The 22,210-nt window shown below is 35.8% G+C and overlaps 1 protein-coding gene across 6 annotated transcripts in view; it reads right to left on the bottom strand.

Annotated features, from left to right (window-relative positions):
- Window positions 1–22,210, bottom strand: part of LOC111149982 (inner mitochondrial membrane peptidase subunit 1) — an 81,717-nt gene that overhangs the window by 5,327 nt on the left and 54,180 nt on the right. For all 6 annotated transcript variants that reach the window (XM_022507272.1, XM_022507277.1, XM_022507276.1 and 3 more), the window contains 2 exons: window positions 20,943–21,031; window positions 16,344–16,470 (listed from right to left, as the gene is read on the bottom strand). In XM_022507272.1, coding sequence (XP_022362980.1) covers window positions 16,344–16,470; window positions 20,943–21,031 — 216 coding nt within the window. The remainder of the gene's footprint in view (window positions 1–16,343; window positions 16,471–20,942; window positions 21,032–22,210) is intronic.

Genomic DNA, 22,210 nt, shown 5'->3' with positions numbered 1-22,210 from the left:
TATCTTGAGTATAAGTCTGTGACAGGTATTACAAATACTTCCTCCTAGTCTGGGATCTTTTCTTTTGCCATTTCTAATGTATTGTAAAGCTATACAATGTTTTCTAAGTTCTATATATTCATTTGGTTCTTTTTGATATTTACCACTTCTTTCCTCATTATTTTCATCCTTCAGATCCTTGAAAATATTTAGAATTGGTGTTTTAAAGCTGTGTCTGTTAATTCCATTACTTCTATTATTTCTGGATCTATTTACTGATTTTTCTTCTGGTTATGGGTACACTTTACCTTTTCACATATCTTGTAGTTTGTGACTGAGCTGGACATTGATTTGTTGAGTGGAATTTGTTTTCTTTATAGTGTGTTGAATGTTGAGGAGGTCAGCTTGTTTTGGGGGAGGCAGGTAAGATAGCTATGGATCAGCTTAGTCCTTTCAAGCCTTGTTTTTAAGCTTGTCAGGTTGGGTCTATCTCACACTGTACTCTTAGGGCTACTTTAGGCATACTACTAAGTAAGGCATGATATGATATTCAGGGATCTCTACTGAATGTCCTGGATATTCAGTGAGATCTGTCCACTCTGGCTGGTCAGAACTCCAGTGGCTCTCGGCCCTGTGTGAGCTCTGGGAATTGCTCAGCTCCAATCTCCAGGTTTCACTGTTAGCAGGCACAATTTAGAATTCAGCTCAAAAACCAAGAGAACACCTAAGGAGATTGATGGTGATCGTTCGGTAGCTTTGTTTTCCCAGGTAGTTTGATCAATACGTTCCAACCACTTAAACTTCTCTCTATCCCAATCTGTCTCTTCAGCTCAGCAAAATCACTACTCTTTGACTTGAATTTTACCTCAGTACCTTCTGAAACACCTGAGTTGGGGCAAATATAGGGCTTGCCTTGTCTCTCCTCTTTCAGGGATCTGTCCCATACGTCCAGCTGTGCATTCTCTGAGAACAGCTATTTGACATTTTTGTCCAATTTTCTAGTTCTTTATGGCAGGATGGCAAGTTCAGCATCAGTTATTTCATCATTACTAGAAACAAATGTTCAAATTATCTCATTTTTCATGTCTTTATTATTTTTCTTAGCATACCTCATAACAATATGAAGAGAATCCTTTTAGTAAAAACTAAAAGTTTTTGATGTAAGTAAAGTGTGCCTTTGGCATCTCTCTCCACCTTCTGTCCCTTTCCGTTGCATCCCCTACATGTTTTTGTTCTACTATTTCCTTATCAAAATCTTTAGAAAAGATCTGCCAAACACAGCATGCAACTATGTATAAATAAGGAAGTTCACTATGGTATTGCTTGTATCTCAAAATTAACAAAACTATAAATATTCCCCAGTAGGTACAGGTCAAATAAAATATGGTTCATTTATATAATAGTAGGCAGCTGCTCAAAAACAAAAACAAAAAGAAAAACTAGTTGATTTATGTGAATACCATCAGTGAAAAAAGTAAGTTGCAGGGCAATATATGTAAATGTTTAAAAGAAATCCACAAAACTTACATATATCAAAATTTGTATTTTTATGGCCAGTATATACTACTTAGATAATTTTAAAACATATATAAACCTCCTCTACCTACAATGGAGTTCTGTCCCAATTAACCCATCATTAAGTGGAAAATACAGTTGACCCTTGAACATGGGAGTTGGTGTGCTGATGCCCCCCCCACCCCATGCCAAGTCAAAAATTCTCATATAACTTCTGCCTCCCCCCCAAACTTAACTATTAATAATCTGTTGACAGGAAGCCTTACTGAGGACATAGTCGATTAACATGTTTTTATATATGTATTATATACATATTCTTACAATAAAATAAGCTAGAGAAAAAATGTTCAGAAAAGCCATAAGGATGAGAAAATATATTCACAATACTATAATGTAAAAAAAATCCACGTGTACATGGGCTCATACAGTTCAAACCCTTGTTGCTCAAGGGTCAACTGTATTTTAAGTCAAAAATGCATTTAATACACCTAACCTACTGGACATCATAGCTTAGCCTAGCCTGTATTAAATGTGCTTACAACACTGACATTAGCCGACACTTGAGCAAAATCATCTAACACAAGCCTCTTTTATAATAAAGTGTAGAATATCTCAAGTAATTTACTGAATACTGAAAGAAAGTGAAAAACAGAATGGCAGTATGGGTACAGGATGGTTGGTTGTAAATGGTCACTTTACCCTCTTGATTGCATGGGTGAATGGAAGCTGTAACTCACTTGCTGCTTCCCAGCAACACGAGAGTATCATACTGCATTATCAGCCCAGGAAAAGATAAAAATTCAAATTCTAAAGTACAGTTTGTACTGAATATATATTGCTTTTATAGCACACTAAACTAAAAAATATGTTAAGTCAAACCATCCTAAATTAGGGACCGTCTGTGTGTACATGCATACACACATACACACATACACATGTTATCTTAATGTGCCTATCCTTTTAAGTGATACTTGTACTTTTTTTTTATAAAGAACATAGTCCATCACAATACAGGTTATGAAGAGTTTTGTTAATTTTTTTTTTTAACTTTTTGTAGAGTGGAAAGAGAAAGACCTAATTTCCAATCTAGATGGGTTTGCTTCTACATATAGTACAAGTAAATGACTACAATTAGCAGTATTGTCACCAGATCTCTGGATAACCAAAATATTTGACTAGCTGAGAACTCACTTCTTTAAATAAACAAAGTACAACACTTTTGGTAGGAGTCCAAAACTGAAAACCTGACCTGAGACTAAGACAAAAAAAAAAAAAAAAAAAAAATTTCCTTTCTTGGGGCGCCTGGGTTGCTCAGTCTTTAAACGTCTGCCTTCAGCTCAGATCAGGATCCCAGTATCCTGGGATCAAGCTGGGATCAAGCCCTGCATGGGGCTCCCTGCTCAGTGGGAAGCCTGCTGCTTCCTCTATCACACCCCTGCTTGTGTTCCCTCTCTTGCTGTGTCTCTCTCTGTCAAATAAATAAATAAAATCTTAAAAAAAAAATTCCCTTTCTTACTCAAAATGCAGTTATTGTCTGTGGGATTAACCTACTGATTATCACCGAATGGAAAATCCAAACCAGATAAGAGAAAAAAATTCTATAGCAATAACATTAATAGATTAAATGGCAGTTTAAAATGTAGAAAGAACTCCAATAAACTCGTTTGTAATAAATGTTTGCAAATTACCAAAAATGGAAATCCCTAATTTCATGCCTTTGTTACTTCTCATAACCAAAACTTTAAATGGCTAATTACTTTTCCTTTTCATACCTTTGTAAATTTGCCATGCCAACTTGAATGAATTTGTCAAGTGAGTAAGAATATATGAATATGTTTATAATGAATACCACAAAGAAATTTTTACTTTGGCTCTGAGTTTTCCCAGGATCTCAGATAGAACTTACTTTAAGGGCTAAATTTTAAAGCATTAAAAGAACCTTTAAATCATTCTTGTTTTTCCTTTCTACGTCAGAGGTTTACTTCCTGATGTATGATAAAACCTAATCTCAGGGCTGGACAAAAGAATCGAGCCTCTAGTTCTTAAGTATACTTACTGAGGTCTAGTTAAGTGCCTCTTTTATAGTACAAGCAACAAATGTAATTGCCTCATGGCCTGCGGGTGTCCATTTAACAAAAGAGGCTTTGTGAACCAACCCACAGGTGTTACTTTTCTTGATTCAAGTGAAATCTGATGCAAGAGTCCACAACATCAGATAACACATTTACTAAACTGCAATCAAACTCATTTATTTAAGCAAAAAATACCTAAATTAAGAAAAAGTTCCAACTGAAGAATAAGATGTTTGTGTGTCTGACCTTGCAAAAATTTCAAAAAACAGAAAATCCTAATAACAGGTTAAGGTTTTTAAATTAACCCTTTGTTTGCCAGGTATTTCATAATTTACAACCAACAAAGGTAGGGTGTGCACTGGCCCTGCTACTACTACTCATGCCTCTTTAATGTTTCTAAAACAACTGTGAATGAAAAAGAAACAGTAGTTATTAAAGAAACAAACAAAAAGCCAAGAAGAGGGGCAAAGTTTTGGGATCCTTTTTTGACATGATTATTTTTCCTTTTTCTGAATTATAAAGGAAAAGGAGAGGGACACCCATTTTATGAAAGCAATTAAGAGAAAGCTTTGGGTTTTTTTGGCAAAAGCACATGGGGGTGATCTATCAGTAACAATATTTAATCCCAAGAGTATTTCATTTTCCACACATATTTTAAAGATTTTGTTTTGGGTCTCATGAAATGATAAAGGTGAAATACAAAAATGCATAATTTCCCTACCCTGGAAAAAAGTCCCCAGGATGAATGTACATTTCACTTTATATGTTGTTTTACTCTAACAAGGCCCATAAAATTGTTTTTTTTTTTTTTTTTTTTGTTACTATCTTCCAGGTAAGCTGGATCAAGTCAAATTACTATACCATTATGCATATTGTTTAATGCATATTGTTTAATCATGACTTACACAACCAAAATGCAGCCATGGTAAGATGCTGTGCACACAAACTACTGGAGAGAATAACTGGAAAATGAAATAATTTATTATATAGTTCTAAAAGAACTTCATAAAACTCAGTATTAATATGATTCATGTAAAAGTCAGTAATTGTTGGAGTTCCTATAACACCAATAAAAGCTACGAAGACATATGTCAAAAAGTGAAGCACTGAATCCTCCTAGAGGCAATCAAGTAGAAGAGCTCTTGATAACACAAGGCAGAGAAAACATTAGTAGTCTTTAATTTAAAAAAAATGGGAGTCTCAAGTGTCAGTATGAGTACCTATCAAAGCAAAACCCAAGGAATAGTTTCACTAACATTCTGTTTGACATTCTCCTTGGCACAATTTCTTGCCCACATTTGTCTATCTGAGTAGAGTATCTGGAGTCCTAATGGTGTTACCCCCAAATGCTAGACGCATGACAAAGAGAGTAACATTTATAAGGACCAAGCTGGGACAGTTAGCACTGATTATTTCAATACCTGCTATTTCTGTGTAGTCTTATAATTCTCCTATCTGCATAATTCATAGGGACTGTTACTGTCATCCCCTATTTAAAAGTGGTGCTACCTTGGGTTCATTAGCCAATTATCACCAAAGAGAAATTTCACAAAAGTTCCAATAGGCTACAACTCCAGCACTAGGGTTGGAGTAATGATGGGGGATGCTTTTTACTAACAGGTTCTTTCTTTATCAAGTATCTCCCTGCTGAACAGGTTTAGAGCTTAATCTAAGACTTGGTCATTCTCATAGCTATTGCAAGCTAAGCTCCTTCATCTTTCCTGCAAGTACTCAGTACCTCCATCCAGCCTGAAGAGTAATTTTTGATGGGCTCTGTAAGCATGGTAAAGATACCGTCCAGTAAGAAGAGTCCTGAGTTCAAAATGTAGCTCTGCCACTTACTAGTTAAGAGCCTTGGACAGATTATTTAAACCTCATCTATATAACTGGGCTTAATAAATCCCTTACAAAAATATTTTGAGAACCAAATGAAGTAACACATAAGGCTCCTGGCACCCAGTAAGCATTCACTAAATATTAGTTATTGTGATTAGCAGTTGTCCCAACTAATGGTATGAATGGTGTCTGCTGGGAATTCTTTGTTCCTGGATTCCTATCCTGTCTACCCAGTTCTCTGCAAAGTGTACTGTGCTTTGCAATTTTACTTTGGTTTCGGTAGTTTCTTTTACATTGTATTCAATTATATATTTCTGGTACTAGCCAAGACTTGAATTCAGTGTTATTGAAAAGCATCTATTCACATTAACTGTGAATAGATGCCATATTAATTATGTAGCAAAGACTACCATTTTTATTCTTTTAACAGGCATCTTAAGCAATGTTTATTAAATATCAAATGCTTAGGCTCTTCCTTATGAAGCATTCACTTCTTCAGAACCGTCTACTCACTAGTCAGAAGGTATACGGAGGGGGAATGTGTTGGGACTGAAGCCAACAAATACGCTTTTCTATCATAGCCATCTAATATTAATGTACCAACCCTACAGTAGTTTTTCCCCAGGACAATGGATTATTTTCTCTGACTTCTTTTTTGTTCTATTTGTAAAATAATTAACTTATCTGTTTTTGGTTTAGTACTTAAAAGCAGCATTTTATATTCTCATTCCAAGACTATCTCTCTAGCTTCACTTTAACACAGCCTAATGTACACTTTTTTTTTTTAAGTTTTATTTATTTGAGAGTGAGTGTACAAATGGGGGAGGGACAGAGGGAGAAGCAGACTCCCCACAAGGCAGGGAGCCTGACATGGGTATCTATCCCAGGACCCTGAGATCATGATGCAAGCCAAAGGCAGACGCCCAACAGACTGAGCCACCCAGGTAACCCACACCTTGGTTCTTATATTCCAAAAGATGAGCTTAACTTAATGAAACACAGGGTATTTCAGAGACTAGTAGATGTTTCCACGAAAATTTTGATTCATGGGACTTCAAATAATACTTCGTAAGTCAAAACTCATCCCTATATGGAATTATTTTCATAGATGAATGGATGTACCTCTTTTCAATTTCCTACAGCTCCTATACATAACTGCTTCATATAGAGATTGGCTAAAAAAGCTGATTAAACATGTGAAATGGTATTAAAAATAGAAGATCTGGGGTAGAAAAGAGTCTCTCTACTCCAAAGAAGAAATAATTACAATGAAATATGTAGATCTGTTGTATTTGATACCAATAAACTATTAAAAAAAGAAAAAAAACATTATGTTCCATTTTAAAAAAGATTTTATTTATTTATTTGACAGAGAGAGAGAGATGACAAGTAGGCAGAGAGGCAGGCAGAGAGGGAAGGAGGAAGCAGGCTCCCCGCGGAGCAGATAACCCGATGCGGGGCTCTATCCCAGGACCCTGAGATCACGACCTGAGCCGAAGGCAGAGGCTTAACCCACTGAGCCACCCATGTGGCCCTTGTTCCATGTTTTTGACAGATACTTCTTCTACTTGTGTTTTATCAAAGCCACAACTCTAATGCACCATACCCTGAAAATTATTTAGATTGAAATATAACTTTCTGAATATAAAATTCCAATTTAGACAAGTGGATGACTGACGACATTTTTCTGTAATGATGTAAGGTACAAAGAGAACAGATGAAGACCTCTAAAAAATAAGACTGATCTCTGAGGGCTGAGAGCACCAAAACATTGTTTTAACTAAGATTATGAAAACACATTATGGACATCAAGGAGGGCATAGTACAGCATCCAAATGTCATTCTGGAAAAGTACTGTCTTTTTTCCCCACTTCTTATAGTATCTTAATTGCCACTGTATTAATTTAAAATACAGGGACAACTGGGTGGCTCAGTCGGTTAAGAATCTGCCTTTGGCTGAGGTCATGATCCCAGGGTCCTGGAATCAAGTCCCACATTGGGCTCCTTGCTCGTGGGGAGCCTGCTTCTCCCTCTGCCTGCTGCTCCCCTGTTCCTGCTCACTCTCCCTCTATCACTCTCTGACAAATAAATAAATAAATCTTAAAAAAATAAAATACAGTCTCTTTTAGGCTTATTAGATAGGCTATATCTTCTCTCCATTTCCCAAATTAACATTTCTCCCAGAATCTCCTCATGTACCATCTCCTCCTATTGCAAAAGCCAGAAACCTGGCTCAATTTTAAGCCCTTCAATTCCATTTCTTCCAGCATCTAATCCTGTCAGATATTTCCTTAATCTTTCTCCAAAATTTGTACTGCTTTCAATGGTTAATGTTATTATCTTAATTATGTCCTATGGCCTATTAACGGGTCTCTCAGTCTCCAAAACTTCTCTCCTAGTAGGAGTCACTCCTATTCCAAACCTTCCTTTGTTAATCTATTACTAATATCAGAGTGATTTTTTATTTTTATTCCTTTACAATAATTTAATAATATTGGGGGTATTTTAACCATAAGAAATATGGGGCACCTGGGTGGCTCAGTGGGTTGGGCCTCTGCCTTCGGCTCGGGTCATGATCCCGGGGTCTTGGGATCAAGCCCCGCCTCGGGCTCTCTGCTTGGCAGGGAGCCTGCTTCCCTGTCTCTCTGCCTACTTGTGATCTCTCTCTCCCTCTGTCAAATAAATTAAAAAAAAAAAGAAATATGTATATATATATTTATTATTTTTTAAAGTTTTTAAAATAAGTTTTAAGGGTGATTTTTTAAAAAGCTAAGTCTGATAATGTTATTTCCCTGCTTGAGACATACAAGGAACTGAGCCCTGTTTACCTTTTCATTTTTTTTTTTAAAGATTTTATTTATTTATTTGAGAGAGAGACAGTGAGAGAGAGCATGAGCAAGGAGAAGGTCAGAGGGAGAAGCAGACTCCCCATGGAGCTGGGAGCCTGATGCGGGACTTGATCCCGGGACTCCGGGATCATGACCTGAGCCGAAGGCAGTCGTCCGACCAACTGAGCCACCCAGGCGTCCCATACCTTTTCATTTTTATCTCTCTTCACTACCCACCCCTCCCCACTATATGTTCCAGACATAAGAACTTACTTTTAGCAGTTGGCCAAAGCACAATGCTATACTCTCCCTTTTAGACTTTATGAATATACGGCTTGCTTTGATCAGCTCCTACTTATCCTTCAGAATTTCAACTCAAGTTTTACCTTCCCAATCTGCAAAAACCCTATTGACCACCATTTGGATAAATTTCATCTTATGTCTTATCACAGCACCCTGTCTATAATTCTATTATATCATATTATAATTTCTTGTCTGCTCCTCCAACTTGGCTACAGACTTCTAAGCCTGAACTGTCCATTATGGTATCTACTAGTAACATTTGTGGTTATTTAATTTTACGAATTATATAAAATTCAAATTCAGTTCCTCAGACACACTATCAGACACATGTGTCTAAGACATGTGTCTTAGACACACGTGTCCTGTGCTTAGCCATCACATATGCCTACTAGCTACTGTACTGGACAGTGCAGATACAGAATATTCCGCTTTTGCAGAAAGGTCTGCAAAAGGTCTGCTTTTGCAGCACTACAGGCAGACTTATCTCCTCTAACATGCTTCTGGCCCTCAAGTAAGTGCTCAGGAAGTATTTGTGGAATTAATAAATGCATGAATAAATAAAAGGAAAGTTGTGACGTTAATGTCTGGCCAATTTTGCCCACCCTACCCCCCCGTTTGCTGAGGGGCATTCAAGTCTTCTCTCCCACCCCAACTCCCTGCCCCCTAAGTCCAGTGGTTCTAGCTGCTCCTGAGGACATCCTCCTTAAAGATGTTTAAATGCTGGTATTGGTTTGGGGTCAGGTAAAACGGTTGCACTTAGGGTCACAAGTCCATATTGGTCTATGTCCCTACACCTACTTTGAACTTTCTCTATGTAGGGAAGTCAGGTCAAATTTCAAGTGTCTTCGGATGACAGAAAGTTTCTCTAATCCTTCCTGATTTGGAGATTCATACATACAATGTACAGGAAGTAGATCAGAATATTAAGTTGCATCTTAAAATTTTAAACTGCTCACCCTACAGTTGTTTTTTTTTAAACATTTTAATTTTTTTTTAAAGATTTTATTTATTTATTCGACAGAGAGAGATCACAAGTAGGCAGAGAGGCAGGCAGAGAGAGAGAGGAGGAAGCAGGCTCCCCACCAAGGAGAGAGCCCGATACAGGGCTCGATCCCAGGACCCCTGGGATCATGACCTGAGCTGAAGGCAGAGGCTTTAACCCTCTGAGCCACCCAGGCGCCCCGTCACCCTACAGTTTTAAGGAGACAAATCTGTCGGGGCTTCATGTGTGTTTAGTGGGGACACAGGCACTAGCTGTAACAAACTAAATGATTCCTACATTTTTCTTTTCTTTTCTTCTTCTTCTTCTTTTTTTTTTTTTTAAAGAGACAGAGGACTAGAGATGGGGAGAGGGAGAGAGAGAAGCTGAAGTAGGCTCTATGCCCAGTGTGGAGCCTGACATGGGGCTCAATCCCACAACCCTAAGAATCTGACCTGAGTCAAAATCAAGAGTCCAATGTGTAACCAACTAAGCCACCCAGGCACCCCAATTCCTATATTGTCTTAAAACAGTTATGACAATTCTAATGCAAGAAGAAAGCACTCATTTTTGTAGGTTAGCAGTACAGTGGCTTGTAATGCCAACAGTTTCTTGCTAATTTATAATCTTCAACTGTCTTATAACATGCACACTTATTTTTGTTTATTAAACATTTACTTATTTGAGAGAAAGAGAGCACGAGTGCGCAAGAAGGGTGGGGCAGAGGGAGAGAGAGAATGCCAAGCAGATTACCTGCTGAGCATGGAGCCCACAGTGGGGCTCGATCCCACAAACCTGAGATCATGACCTGAGCTGAAATCAAGAGTTGGACACTTAATGAACTGAGACACCCAGGCACTCCATGCACACCTACTTTTACATGTTATTCTTCCTTTCTATTCTTATTTTAAGTAGATGATAGTTTAGTAGAATGAGAATGCCTTTATGGACTAACATTAACTGAGTCACTGAAACCCAAAGAATTATGCAAAGCGGTAACAGAAGAACGTCATTTAGTTGCTTATTTCAAAGCATTTGAACATACTTCACCTAGTCAACAGCAACTTTCCAGCAGATCACTCTATCAGATTGGAAAGTCACATGACACTTGGAATATGTTCTTTTTACTACCATCAGTGATGGAGTCTGCTTCAGATGCTTCTACTAAACAGCAGCATTATAATTTCAGCTTTCTTAATTTCTCCCAATTCCTTTTAGGCAACCTTAAAGTAGAGAGGTCTCATAAAACTTTCAGATAAACATACATAAATATTTTCATTTTACTGAACTCAAAACTGCCCCCCTCAACTCACAGCAATGACACTGATTTTCCAACTTTGAGTGGTTAAAATATATTTAGGTGAACAAAACCACTTCAGGAAGACTTGTTATTCTCTCAGCAGAAATTTTAATCTTTGTGCATATGTATATGAATATATATATATTTACATATATATATAAACATATTAAGATAAAATACATTTCTACAAAATAAAATTCTATAAACTACATGTACTGTTAAAATAAGATAAATTATTCTGAAAATGTTCAGAGAACACATCAGAAAATGTTTAAGTTGTGGAGACCTCAAAGGTGATTATTTAATGTTAATATCAGAAGAAAAAACCTCAGAATCGTAAACAATAAGTCAAATTTATCTTCAGAATTGTGTTAGCTATAGGATGAAAAAGTCACGTCATCTCCGCAGTGAACCTCACTTTAGCAAGAGAGTAAACATATTTCCTCCACATCAGCTGCAATCAAGGCATTAGCAGTATGCCATGACTGATTATCCTGGGACCCGTTGCTGAGAAATGAATGTGTAGCACAGGTTTTTATCACTAGAGTCTGCAAAATGCAAGTCCCTTGTTTAGATATCCTAGTTGTAATGAGTGACATTATTAGGTAGTTCTTCTATTTAAATGACATAAGGATTTAGTGTATCAGCAGCTTATAATAAACAAGCCCTTTCAATCTGATGACTCCTTTCCCTACACATGAGTACTTTTTGTGTTTATAATACAAGTGGTAATAGAACACCATATGGTTGTGACTTTTAGCTAAAGTAAATGACATTTAAACAAACAGAAAAACAGCATTAGGATATTCAAGGATTTGAACTATAACCTAAATACACAGTACACATTAAGGGGCTATTAGTGTTAACTATATAGACTGACCATTTTCTAATGCTGTCCCATTAGTGAGTTTTTCAGTTTGCTGATCAGTTTTTCAAAAATATTTTCCAATTTACTGTCAAACACCTTTATCACTGACATATTGCCCCATTTACAACTTCTTTTAAAAACACTATACCACTAATATATCCTGAGAACATTTTATCAGTTCTTTCTGAAATGTAAAACTGCTTCTATTGCTTAGATCTCTGCCAAAACAACAATGATGTTGTTATTCACACATATATATAATTCTTAAAAGAAAAATACAAGAACGTGGGAATGGTACAAACAGAGACAGCAGTTCATAAGCTACTGCAGGAAAACAAGATATGAATTTGTCTTGCACCCCAAAGGTAACAGAGATGATAGCAAGAAGGGGTCTAATTCTGATTATATTTAAAAGACACAGCCACCATGATTTGCTAATGGACTGGATGTGCAGTGAAAGAGAAAAAGAGTCAAGGAGGACTCCCAAGTTTTAGAAGCAGAGCAAGCAGAAGAATGGAGTCGCCATTGCTGCGATGGGGATATGTGTGGGATGAGCCAGTCTGGGAAAGATGATTAGGAGTCTGGTTTGGACACATAAAGTTTGAAGTGCCCATTGTGTACTACGGTGGAGATAGTAGGCTATTAGATTTATGATTCTGGAGTTCAGGAATGAGGTTGTAGTTGATATAAATTTAGAAGTTAAGTTAGGTAATATTTAAAACCATGAGACAGGATGAATGTGTGAGTGTATATGGACAAGAGATGAAGTTTAAAAATATGAACCCTAAGTTACCAAAGTTTAGAGGAACCAACAAAGGAATCTCAGAAGAAACAGAAAGACAGGGAAAAAAACTAGAAAATGTGCTGTCCCCCAAACTAAGTGAAACCAGGTTTTGAGAACAAATATTTCAAATACTAACAACAGGTCAAGTAAAATGAGGCCTGAAGTTGACCACTGGATAAATAACAGTGGGGACCCCTGACAAGAACTGTTTCAATGAAGTGGTGGGGGACCAAAACCTAACAGGAATGAGCTCAAGAAAAAAATACAAAGTTCCAGGCAAAGTGAGTAAACAGATGCCAGTCTTTCCTACAGGAGTTTGTGGTGTCAAAGGAGTTTGTTCATTGGTAAATTTTATAGGATATTTGTTTGCGGACAGAACTTATTATATTGCACACTTACTACACTGCAAAATGCCTAAACATTGGGAATAGGTTACAGTACAGATTAAAATCATAGCCCTGGACTATCACACAATGTTACCTTCAGAAAAATTATGAAGTGTTTTTCTTCATCTTCTCATTAACTTTATAACAAAATTTCACTATTACCTGAGCCCTGGCTCTACTATCCCTAGGAAAATGGAAACTACATTATATAGGCTTTCATAGCATACCTTGCTATTGTGCAGGCTATTCAAGATGTTTGAGCTGAGTATATTTCTTTTGAAAGTCACAAATTAAGCTTATATCCTAGTAGCCAATACTTAGCCCATAACCCAAGGCAAGAATTACTGGCCTCAATATCATTGAAATGAGCAAAGCCCACTGCAACAGCACCTGATAGGGATTGCTTAGTTTCCAAATGCTTAATGTAAAAAATAAATCATGGTTTGTAAGTATTGCTGCCACATGGACTTTTACAACTCCAGAATGAATAAAATGGTTCCACATCACTTAATCAACGATCTGTTTATATTCTTTTTCGCCAACTTAGGAACAATGCTATTTCTTTCATATGCTAAACTCTAAATTCTAGGTTCCAAATGACGATTTTGGTGCTTTGCTTTCTGAAGCACCTACTTAGGAGAACATTTTTAGGGGGTGAAGGGGTGGGGGAGGGGACCTGGAATTCAAAACACACTTAACATTCATCATCTTTACCGAGCAGCTCAATCAAGATCTGAATAGTAATGTCTTCATCATAAACAATAATGATTTTTCTAAGATACCTCGGTAAGGGAAAGAACCCCTTTCATAAAATACAGCACCAGTGTGCTTCAAAGATAACTGAAAAAGGGAACCCTCTAGAGGAGGAGACCCTGCAAAGGCTTGGATTTCTCTTCAGAGTGCTCCAAACTTGGATGAATTTTTGTTATAAATCACCTTGATTAATGGAACACATTTGCTAACGTGGTTCTGTAATAACTACACAATTCTTATTGCTCAAAAAACCCAGCCTAGAAAAACTGGTGGAGGCAGGGAAGCTTTCAAAAAATCACTGGCTTCTCTTTTAGGACCAATACTATCCCTGATCAGAAATAGTTCCCTTTCTTTTTAAAGAATAATGAAGACAAAAAATTTTTAGGGAAGCACATTTTGATGAGATGGGAGTATAAATAATAATAATCAGTAGGGGATATTTTGGACAAGCAGTATTAGCATGGTAAGGAGTACAAATTCTGGATGGAGCTGGGGTATCTGTGTCTGAATTCCAACCTTTTTTTCACTGTTTGAAACTGGGCAATCTGTTTAACCTCCCCATTGTCCAGTTTTCTCATCTGGCAAATACTACCACTACCAGTATGTTATTGGGTTGCTGTTGTGATGATTAAAAATAAATTAATCCTTGTGAAGAGTTTCAACAGAATCTAATACAGATGAAGTACATAATAAGTGTTGACCAAAAGTATATTACAATTATGTCTGTCACTTACAAACATGCAAACCAAGGTGAATGGAATATACCTAGAACAATATGGCAGTGTCCTCTAATTTATCCATTCACTGAACATAAAAATTCAAAGAATATTTTCCTTAAATAGAATAGTCAAAAAATTTACATCTTATAGTCCTCTGATTGTCTTCTCAGATTACTTAGCAAATATCTAATCCCCTGATATTCGTCCTCTAATAACCCGTAAAGAGAAAATAACAATTATGTGGTGCTTAAGTACATAGATAGTCGATGCCTTCATTTACATGTTTTGTTGTTCTACCTATTGATAAAATTATTTCTGGTCTCAAGTATATGCTTGTTGCTAAAACAACTTAAAAGTGACTAGAAGACTAGAATGACTCATGAAATGTTAACAGTCATATGAAGGTGAAACCATTATGTAAAATTCCGACATTTTTAAAGAACAAAGGGATACAATGTCCATGATGAAGGTCATAGAAAAATAGGTTACCTGATACTACACTATCACCTTCAACATTATCACCATCAGCTAACAATTACTAATATGTTTAGCACTGTGGTAATAAACATTAAAAACATTTGCACTGCTGAACCATAGTCTCTTATGGATGGTACATAAATAACAGATTTAGTAATCCATTGATCAAACTTACAAGGCAATCAGAGGCTATTATAGTTCAAAATAAATACACAATGATCAAGACAATTAAACCTAATTATTTGCTTAAACTGGGGAAAAAAACAGAGGTAAATTTAGTTAATAGATCTAACAGCTGCATCAGTAATTTGAGGGTAACACAGAAAATTTAAAGAAAAGTAAAAAAATTAAGTTACAATTATTAAAGTAGACAAGTATAGGCTGAGTAAACAAAAGGCGACCCCCCCCCCCCCACCACTGCCGTAAGCGCTGTCGCAGCAGCCACGTGACTGGTGAGGAGCTAAAATTGTATCTGCTCTTCACTCTTCCTTTCTGCTATTCCTGCTCTCTTTTTCTAACTGGACAGTAAAGTTGACTAGAGCAAGGTATATACAATTTCTATCCTAAAAATTTAAGTAGGATTTAAAAAGACTAAACTGCAGACTTTGATTTTACCAGATTTGCTGCTACAAGTCAGTGGAAAATTTTCTAACCCAGGATCCCAGTTGGCATTTAGGGGCATGTCTCTTCTGTCTTTTCCAATCTAAGACACTTGGCTTTCCTTGTTTTTCATGACCTTGACATTTTTGAAGAGTTTTAGTCAGTTATATTGCAGAATGACACTTAGGGTTTGTTTGATATTTTCTCATGATTAGACTGAGGTTACACTTACTTTTGCAAAAATATCACAAAAGTGATATGCACCTTTTTTAGTACTTCACTTCAGGGGTTATATTATGTTGACATGTCTTTTTACTGGTGAACTTAACCTTGATCACTCAATTAAGGTGGTGTCTGACAGTTTCTCCTCTACCAACTACTATTTGTCCCTTTGCAATGAATATCTTGAAAGAGATACCTTGAGACTGTGCAAATAAACTATTTCTCTCAAACTTTCGCCCAAAATTTTGACATCCGATGGTGAATCTTGCCTACAACAATTATTACTGAGATATTTATATTGTATGTTTTTCTTTTTCTTTTTTTTTTTTTAAAGATTTTATTTATTTATTTGACAGAGATCACAAGTAGGCAGAGAGGCAGGCAGAGAGAGAGAGAGAGAGAGAGAGAGAGAGAGGAGGAAGCAGGCTCCCTGCTGAGCAGAGAGCCTGATGAGGGGGTCCTGGGATCATGACCTGAGCTGAAGGCAGAGGCTTTAACCCACTGAGCTACCCAGGCGCCTCTATATTGTATGTTTAAGAAGGGTTTTAAAAGAAACTAAAATATATAAAAAATAATGGCCAAATTGTTCTGGATACAAACATACTTAAATTCTACTGAATGCAGCATTTTAGTTTATATTCAAAATGTGAATTAAGTTATTTTCTTTTGTCAGTGTGTTCAGTTAATGTTAATCAATGAATAACAATTAAAATGTTACTTACATAACTATGGCTTTTAAAGAAATCTGATGGACTATTGGTGAGGATTTTGTCTCCTTCCAAGCCAATTACTCTTTTACAAATGTTTGATTTTGGATCAGTCGGGCTTTTTGCAATGACAATGTCACCTCTGAGGGGAAAAAAGTCAAAAGAAAGGTCAATGTTATTTATTAAACATTAATACACGGACAGCACTGCTATAATACTTGTATAACTTAAAGCCACACCCTTTGTCCTCTCACATATTGACCCTCTCATATTACCAGCTTTGAGAAATTTTGTGACTGAGTTTTATGGGTCAAAATCCACCAAGAGTAGTGGAAAAGCTCTTAGAAGATTTTAAAATTTCTGGTAATACCATAACAACCATCTTCTTATACTTTATCCACTATGTGTAACTTCTGTATCCAAATTTTTAAAACCAAAAGTATAGAAAAGCAATTCCACGTAAGTACCAACAAATTAAGTAAATTTTACTGTCCAGCCATTAGTACTGAAAGTAAATTTTACTGTCCAGCCATTAGTACTGATTGCCTCTAGAGCACATAAAAACATAGGGACAGCATAAATATTTCCCTAGAGCTCAAAGAATGTATACAGCATACCCAGATAATTTACAGTATAGTTAAAAAAACTTATTTTTGAGGAACAATATCAGAAGACACAACCAAATAAAATGCTAAAAGCTGCCCAAACATATACTACAAAAATAAATTGGTATATCAAATATATAATAACAACACAGTGGGTATGATTACATGTAGAAGGCACGATTCATGGAAAAAATAAAAATATACATGTATTAGAAGAATAAGAAAGACCTTTAAAAGTATAAACGAAGGAGACAAAATGGAGGAAGGACAAAATAGGACTAAGCACCCCAACCAAACAGAACACAACACTCTTTCTGAAAAAAAAAAAAAAAAAGAGTAGTAAGTGAATTCTGTTGACTAACACACGTATTTGAAAGGATTTAATTATCTATATTATGTGTACATAGTTCCACAATAATTTGATGTCACTTATAATAAAAAGTGAATATATCAAAATATCAAAAGCCATAAAAATAAAAGGAAAGTAACAGTCAAATCAGAAACCTAGTTATCTCTACATATAAGTATTAATAAGAATTCTAAGCTTCTTGGTTCTAAACTTTGTTTTCATTCTAAAAATGAAAATCTGATTAATTACACAGGAATGATTAACAAAGTTTAGTTTGGGAGGTAAAACAATTATCTTAAACAACTAAATCAAAGAGGAATATACAAGAAGGATTTTGATGTAAGGTAATAAAAGACACCATCCATACTCCTAAGAAATTTTACAGTACTCATATTCACTGGAATGATAATTTCTTGTGGTTAGAGTTGAAAGCTATTAAAATACTAAATTCTAGGGCGCCTGGGTGGCTCAGTGGGTTAAAGCCTCTGCCTTCAGCTCAGGTCATGCTCCCAGGGTCCTGGGATCGAGCCCTGCATTGGGCTCTCTGCTCAGTGGGGAGCCTGCTTCCCTTCCTCTCTCCCTGCCTGCCTCTGCCTACTTGTGATCTCTATCTGTCAAATAAATAAATAAAATCTTTTAAAATAAAAAAAAAATAAATAAAATAAACACTAAATTCTGTATTTGCAGGTAATACAAGGCTGCCCTTTTTTTGAAATGGGATAAACCAGTCTCTTTTCAACCAAATGGAACCATGTCAATGAAACTTTCAGATGAATAAGTTTGCAAAGATCATACTAAACAAAGCTGATTTTGGCTAGCTTTGGGGAAAGAAATGTTTTCTGTGGGTGTTTTATTCAGCTTACATTTTTCAACAAAATAATCAACATGATCCTTAAAACAAATTCTGAACTTACATGGTAACATAAAAACCATAATTCAGTCAAGGTGGTTTTCTAATTTTTTTTTTAATTTTATTTATTTTTTTAATTTCAGTGTTCAGAATTCATTGTTTATGCACCACACCCAGTGCTCCATGCAATACATGCCCTCCACAATACCCACCACCAAGCTCACCCAACCTCCACCCCACTCCCCTCCAAAACCCTCAAGTTAGGTCCTCAGATTCCACAGTCTCTCGTGGTTCTTAGATGTTTTAATTATTTAAAAAAAAAATTTTTTTTAATTTTAACTTTTTTACTTTTAAGTAGGCTCCACACCCAATGTGAGGCTTGAACTCATAACCCTAAGATTAAGAGTCACATGGTCTACTGACTGAGCCAGCCAGGTACCCCTCAGTTAAGGAGTTTTTACGGAAACCAATATTTACGCAGACTATACTTCTGGTGGTATAACTAGATATATGCATAGAACTTAGATTGAAATAATTATTCCCTGGTTTCTCAACTCCTTCAAATAGGCTTTTAAAAGGAACTTAATAGAACAAAGATTTAAATATTCCTCTCATTTATAGTTATAAACATGCTTATTATCCAACTAAATCGTAAGCTTTTGAAAAGGGTCAATATTTTATTCATCTTAACATTCTCTGTACTGCACATCATATCTTATAAATTAGGTGCTCATTATTTGGTGAAAGAATAAGTAGTAATAGTAGTAATAAGAGACTCTGATTGTTTTAAATATGAGTGTTGTGTGCATTTAACTGAAGAGATCCAAGAGCTTTAGGTACCAGTTATGCAGACTTTCATTTTTGCCTAAATGGATGGCTATTTTAACTTTTTTTTTTTTTAAGATTTTATTTATTTATTTGACAGAGATCACAAGTAGGCAGAGAGGCAGGCAGAGAGAGAGAGGAGGAAGCAGGCTCCCCGCCAAGCAGAGAGCCCGATGCGGGGCTCGATTCCAGGGCCCTGGGATCATGACCTGAGCCGAAGGCAGAGGCTTTAACCCACTGAGCCACCCAGGAGCCCCTATTCTAGCTTTAGAAATAAGCAGCTAGCTAACAGATCTCTTGTCAAAGGTCAGAGATTCCCCTGAAATCTCAGAGTTCTATGCTACAGACAAAAGAAAAAGAATACTCAGAACAGTAGTATTTTTAAAGTTGAACTTACCAACTGACAACCTTGATTGTAAAAGTTATTTGGTATATGTCATATAAATGCAAGATTTTAAGCTGTCCCTCAACCTAAGGGCCCCCTGACTAAACAAAATACAAAATGAAACCTTCTAAGAATCTTAATTAAGTTACTGAATGCAGTTACTTATATTACCCATCTGAGTGCAAAGATTATCTATTAAAAAAAAAAGATGATATTGAGCTATTCATTCAAAATCTATTTAGCCAGCAAGTTCAGCTCCTTGTTAAGAATGCTTAAGGAGTATGAGAGTAAAATCATGTCATTAGCATGGAAAACAGCAGCCTATCTTCATGCTACAGTGATGCTAGGTCTCCAGTTAATCCAAAGACTGTATGAAGTGATTTGGATATAAGTTAAAAAGGAAAGAAAGCTAGAACACAACCTGTTATGTAAGTCTTATTTTATAACCCCATAACTATCAATTAGGTGTCCTGAAGTCACTATGAGTAAAATATCTGAAGAATTTTACGTAGGACGATGCTAGAATATACAGCTTGACCAAGAGATAACTTCTATCTACAGAATCAAAAATGCAAAGAACAGTTTTACACAATTCTTGATGACTTTTAGGTAATGTGAAACAGACTACAGAAGAGGCAAATAACGAAAGAGGAGTGCTTAAACCTACTTAAGCCATAAGCTAAATACCAACTCTAGTGAGTCAAATTTGAAGTTTATGGAAATGAAAAAGTGGTATTATTTTTTTCAGAATTATGAAAAACTAATGAACCCAAAATTTTAGGGAATTAGAGAGGTGCCCTTTAGAAAATACATTAAATTACTAATACTTGACATTTGTTCAGAAGGAATAATACATATGTAAGTAGAATAAACAGTATGACTGCGACTGGAAACACCATTTAGAATAGGATTTTTAAAAACTTAGTGGCAAACAGTATTTGTCAAGAAGTTTTTCAACTTAAATAATCAGGAGACTGAGATTACATAAGATTCCTGGGTCCCAGCTCTATATGGCTCTATCATCTAAAAATAATCATTTTAAATTAAAAAAAATTTAGAAGCCAATCACTGGTTTGGTATATAATGTTCCTAAGTCCCTAGGTTCTTCACTCAAAAGGCTGTAGAGCCACCCACCCCCCACCAAAAGTAAAGTAGGCTTGAATGTACATTATAAAAGGGACTGCTATTCTATTTTAGCCAACAATGACTGAGCATGTTTACAGAAACTATTAAAATTTCTTCAACTGAGGGACGCCTGGGTGGCTCAGTTGGTTAAGCAGCTGCCTTCGGCTCAGGTCATGATCCCAGCGTCCTAGGATCAAGTCCCACATCAGGCTCCTTTCTCTGCAGGGAGCCTGCTTCTCCCTCTGCCACTCTGTCTGCCTGTGCTCTCTCTCTCTCTCTCTCTGACAAATAAATAAATAAAATCTTTAAAAAAAAAATTTCTTCAACTGAGAGAAAATATGTGAATCAAAATTTTAACTAGCTGGTCATTAATTTGGTTATTTACAAAAGAGTTTTTACAGATAAGCTACAAAAAAGATACAATGTGTATACATGACTTCACTATAACTTTAATATATCTATGACAGAAATTTACCTTTGGATACCATAAAAATGTCGACTAAGATTTTCTGCAAAGACAATATCTGAATTTTGAATTGTAGGTTCCATTGATGGTCCAGAACACTGAAAAGAGAGGTAATTTTTTAAATTTGAACTGAAACCCTTTTTCAATGTAACATAAATCAATGAGTAGGCTTTTAAGAAAAAAAAAATCAAACAAATGTTCTTCAAATTTGGAGGTGATTTATAAGTTTATAAGTTTATACGTTCAACCCTACAGTGGCCACCTAATCTGGAAACACAGGTAAATATATTAAAAATAGTTTACCAAGAATACATTACAATACATGAATAAAATATCTATGTTTCCAAATTTTGACTACCCTGTATAATGTAAGCTCCATGAGGTCAGGGACCTTAAAACTCATGTTCCCAGTTACATAACCAATGCCAAAAACAGTGCTTTGCATAAAGCTGATAATAAATATTTGAATAAATAAATGAATGACTTATTTATCTTCTTGCTATTATCAAATACCCACTGCCCATGATGGTAATTTACTAAGTAGTATCGTACTATTCTCAATAAGTTCGTGCCTTGAGTTCTCTTCCAACAGAATAGCTTACTCATTTGATGGGGCTGCAATTTATTTTTTCTATTGAAAAATAGTGGCATAATGAGATGCATTTTAAAGACTTCCTATTAGTATGTGTTAAAACAATGATATTCATATATACCTCAAAACTGTAATAAATGATCACCACTTAAAATATCTAAATACAGCAGTCTCCACTGATTTCACTTGGGCATTGATAAAAAACTTTTTACTCAAAAATATCCTACTAAGGCAGAAATAACAAAGAACACAATGAAAGTTTGTATCTGCTACCTCTGTAGCCCCTGGAAGTACTAATGTAAATTTAAAAAATCAAAGAGGAGACTTTCAATTAACTATATTTATCTGCATTTCTCCAGCTAAATTTGAGGTTGTATGACTGTGAATCCTTTAGGGTAAACCTGATAAAAACCAACAAAACCCACTCACTAGACATTCAATTTATTCTTTCACTTACATGACAAAAGATTAGTACAGTCAAAGTTGATGGATTTATGATGCAATATTTAGAAAAAGCATTGGTTGGCGGGGGGACAGCCTTAACATTTTAATATTGACAGAAGGCAGAATAATTATTTGTTTTAATGACAGTTAAATACAACTAGTTAAGAGCAGGAGTTTTGAAAATTGGGAGAATCTGTGTTGAAACTCCGAATCTATTTACTAACTGTGGAACTTGGAGCAA

This window comes from Enhydra lutris, unplaced genomic scaffold (genome assembly GCF_002288905.1).
Source record: "Enhydra lutris kenyoni isolate GAN:26980312 unplaced genomic scaffold, ASM228890v2 scaffoldscaffold22, whole genome shotgun sequence".
In the NCBI taxonomy this organism is placed as follows: Eukaryota; Metazoa; Chordata; class Mammalia; order Carnivora; family Mustelidae; genus Enhydra; species Enhydra lutris.
Note: the sequence above shows the minus strand (reverse complement) of the source record. Positions and strands in the feature narration are given on the sequence as shown.